Consider the following 4,058-nt stretch of genomic DNA (forward strand, 5'->3'; position numbering starts at 1 on the left):
CAGATAACTGAGTGTAGAGTCCAGTGACGGAGGAGGCCAAGATTGGGATTAAAATCGTTAGCAACTTTGTTTTATAACTGGAAGCTAGTACCTCTTACTCCCCTCATTATTTTCATCCATCCCCCTCCCCACTGGCAACCATCCGTTTGTTCTCTGTCTCTATGAGTCTGTTTCCTCATTGGTTTTTTGTTTTTTAGATTCCACATATAAGTGAAATCATATGGTATTTGTCTTTCTCTGTCTGATTTATTTCACTTAACATAATACCTTCTAGGTCCATACATAAGCCACAGGATGTAATGCACAGCATAGGGAAAGTAGTCAACAATATTGTAATAATTTTGTATGATGATAGATGACTACTAGACTTATTGTGGTGGTCACAATGCAAGGTATGTAAATGTTGAATCACTATGTTGAGACTAATATAATATTGTATGCCAACGATACTTCAAAAAAGATCTCAGTAACACAGCCAAGGACTGGGCACCAGAAAATAAAACCAGATGAAAGCAGCCAAGAGAAACCTAAGAAATTGGAGGCCTGAGCAAATGTTACCAACAAAAAATTGCCTTTAAAGTTTATCAGTCAATAGGAGCTGTGAGGTGTGAGTGCAGTAGCCACTCTTAAAGAATGGGGCAGGGTATACGGCTATCATTCAGATATTGTAGATGCTATGCAAAATAGTTACTTTAATCAATTCACATGTGGAAAATAAAATAAACCAATACCATATGAGCTTATAAATTAAGGCATAAAATCATTATATCAGGAGTCCCATAACCACAGATAGGAATACAACGGTGTTGCCTTCGAATCACAGACTTTCGTGGCTGGGAGAGAATGAATTGTCCCTCGTTCTAGAGAACTTGGACATCTTACTTATACTGATTTGCACTTTGCATCTTTCTGGCTCCCACGTGTGGAATCTCTTTCTTATACTTAAAGTCATATACAATTCATGACAGATATTTGAAATGTTACAACCTTGCCCAGCTCTTTGGTTTCCCCAGCTCAGTCTCCCCAGTGTTTCCACCCATTCCCTTGCAGTGACAGTAGGAGGCTGCTGGGGTCTCAGCACATTCTGGTTGGCATAGGACACTCTGAAAGGATGGTGTCAGAACCCCATGGAACCGACGACCAATTCTTCATAATTTAATTTTCGCTTATGTAGCCTACCCTATTAAAAAAAATACGTTAAAAGTATTTTTTCTAGAATATCTTGGCAATGTCAAATTGATTCAGTCTCTAGTGCAATGCATTAACTTCCTGCTCTTTGCAAACTGGGATATTGTACATCATTTTCTCCATCCCATACTGCTCCACGGAGATCACTGACAGCATTTTATTTTCCTCATCTTTAGGTTATAGCAGTAGCTTTAGATTTCATACCAGTGTCAGGGGCACTTGAAGTCATTTAGACCTACCTTTTCCCAATGCTCTTTTAGAATGTTTTAGCTAGGAGATACATTTTTCTTGACAGAGAACAAATATTATGTATCAATATGTTTTATGTATAATTTTATGTATAATGTGTATGTTCACTTAGATGCCAGTTATTCACAGTGTATTGATGAAATGATTTTTTAAAATTGTATAAATATGCAACATCAAACAGGCTAGGTTTAGTGCTCATTCACATAGTCCAATGAGGAGCTCACTCAGCATCTAATCCACTCAGATATTTAATCCACACAATCTCACCTAACTGTCCTTGCCCCCAGATTTCAACATAATTGATTTGATGGTTGAATGTATTCTGTGGTATTAATGGCTTAATGAGCTCAAAGCTTCCTAAAAGACCTAGAAGGGGATTCGTTGCACACCCTTGCTACAGAGTTTAGCCACCCTGGTCTTCAGAATCTGAAGCCCAGACGTGTATTCTTGCTCGGATGCACACTGGGTAGATAAAGAACCATGTTCATCCTCTATTCAGTGCAATAAACTCGTCAAAGTTCAGCCCCTGTAACTCATATGTTGGCTGAGCCCCTGATTGGCTATTACCTTGCATTCATCAAAACAACACATACATTACAGCCATCTACCCAAGCCCCGACACGTGCTTAGGGAGAAGCAGTTCTCCCTCGAGTGAAACATTTTTACGGGTAAACTCTGTCTGTACTTACTGTTCACATTAACCTGATAGTCATGATGTAGATGGTTACTGACTTAATTTTATGTAGTGTAAACATCTAGTGACTTTCCTTCTTTATTTTCAATACAGGAAATCAGATGATAGCAATGGTATAGAAAATAATGTCCCCAGGTACAGAAAAAATGTAAGTTACTTCTAAATGCTATTCCAAATAAAAGGTAAAATCCAACAGTCCTAGGCTGTGTACTAACCCAGCTACTTCTTTAAAAAAGTTTCATTAAAGACCTAGTCAATCACTATGTGCGTGGGTCTGCTTGTTTACAATATTATGGGAGAAAACAGAGTTATACAAAAATAAATGACATATTTTTTCCCACCAGGGAACCAATATAAAAGTAAAGCTATTGTACTGCCTACATATATGTGTGTGTTTTTCTTTTGTCACCATGGGCTAGTTTCTTTTACAACTCTTCATGTAGTCTTATTTTTTTTTCCTGTCTCAATTTTTCTGGATTGTCCTATTTTATTCTGACATATTCCATCTTTTTGGTTAATATTAGCTTATCTTCTTTACTGATAGAATAAAAATTTTCATAGTTTGTCAGCATTTTTCTCCTGAGTAGTGAGAATAGGAACTGCTGGTTTTGGCAATAAGTTGGATCACCCCTTCCCAGCAAGTTTTGCTTTGCTGAAGTGATGATAAGCCATTATAGAGTAACCAGGACATGCTAATTAAGTTTCATTATGTTTTTATTTAACTCAGGAATCTGTGGGCCAATGAATGAGAAGCCTCATGCCAAGACTCATGGGAAGATGTACAAAGAGTTTGTATTTCTGCCTTGTTTATGCTTCCTGTTAAGAAAATCGGAATTTTTATTTTTAAAAGAATAAAAAGTTTAAGCAACATAGTCAGTAGTAGCTTTGTAAATAACAGATACTATCTCAGATCTAAAGATATTTTCAATCTTCAATTTGTTTACATAAAAGCAAAGTAAATTGTATTAAATATGTTCTTGAGCTATAACCCAGGATAATTAATCTTATCCTGGTCCTCCAGGGATACACAGAGCAGAAACCAGCTAATGTTACTCAAGACCTGTTAATAACCAAAGAATTCATTTAAAAGGAAGCCTTTGCCATTTGTCTTGAAGAGTATTTCCCTCAAATCGTGCTTACTATGTATAAAACTATTTGTAATGATATTCGTCTGAAATTCATCCTTCTTTCATATTGAAAAAAAAAGTATGTCTTTACTAGAAAATGAATACTTTCTGCCTTTGCTATTGATGGTTACTTGCTACAGTCACCACAGGAAAAACATAATTTTCCTCCAGAATTATGAGTTGAAGGTCAGGAAATAAAACTGCACTTGCCCCAAAGCTCTGTCCCCACAAAAACACATTTCCCAAGCTTTATTCCACCCACCCCTGCCGCTTTCCTACACCAGGCTCAAGTGGCTCTTAGTCCTTACGTAGAACACTTTCTGTAAAGCCACAGATGTTGGGTTTCATAAGTCCCATCGAGTACTGACGCTGTAGCATGCAGGGCCATAGAGCCACAGTGCAGTACTACCAGGATGCTTTTGTGGTGCACAGTTCCCCGGGAGCTTTGGCTTCATACCTGGTTTTCTGTTGTCCATGGCTGGCTAAACATCTAAAAATACAACCCTCGTCTTTTGTCTGAGACCGGGAAGCGCTACAGCACTTCTGTGATGTTGTAAATGCCTCAGGCCTTTTCTTCAAAAATAGACTTAGTTTCCATTGCTTATGTAACTGAGATAGTATTACAAAATCACTCTAACCAAATCAAGTGAAATCTCCACAGACATGACAATTTGTCAATGGCTTTGCATAGAATTCTAAAAGTCTACTATTGAACACTGGGTTGGGCTGAAGACAGTAACATGAAACTTCCTTGCTGATGGTGGGTCCACTGTCCCACTGCTCACAGGGATCAGGACAGT

General features: G+C 37.8%; 1 protein-coding gene across 1 annotated transcript in view; it reads left to right on the forward strand.

Annotated features, from left to right (window-relative positions):
- Positions 1–3,002, forward strand: part of EMB (embigin) — a 19,135-nt gene extending 16,133 nt beyond the window's left edge. Inside the window, exons 8-9 of the mRNA XM_015567658.1 lie at positions 2,225–2,279; positions 2,859–3,002. Of these exons, the coding sequence (XP_015423144.1) occupies positions 2,225–2,279; positions 2,859–2,876 (73 nt within the window). The 3' untranslated portion in view covers positions 2,877–3,002. The remainder of the gene's footprint in view (positions 1–2,224; positions 2,280–2,858) is intronic.
- Positions 3,003–4,058: the final 1,056 nt, after the last annotated feature.

The sequence above is a fragment of the Myotis davidii genome, unplaced genomic scaffold (genome assembly GCF_000327345.1).
Source record: "Myotis davidii unplaced genomic scaffold, ASM32734v1 scaffold143, whole genome shotgun sequence".
In the NCBI taxonomy this organism is placed as follows: Eukaryota; Metazoa; Chordata; class Mammalia; order Chiroptera; family Vespertilionidae; genus Myotis; species Myotis davidii.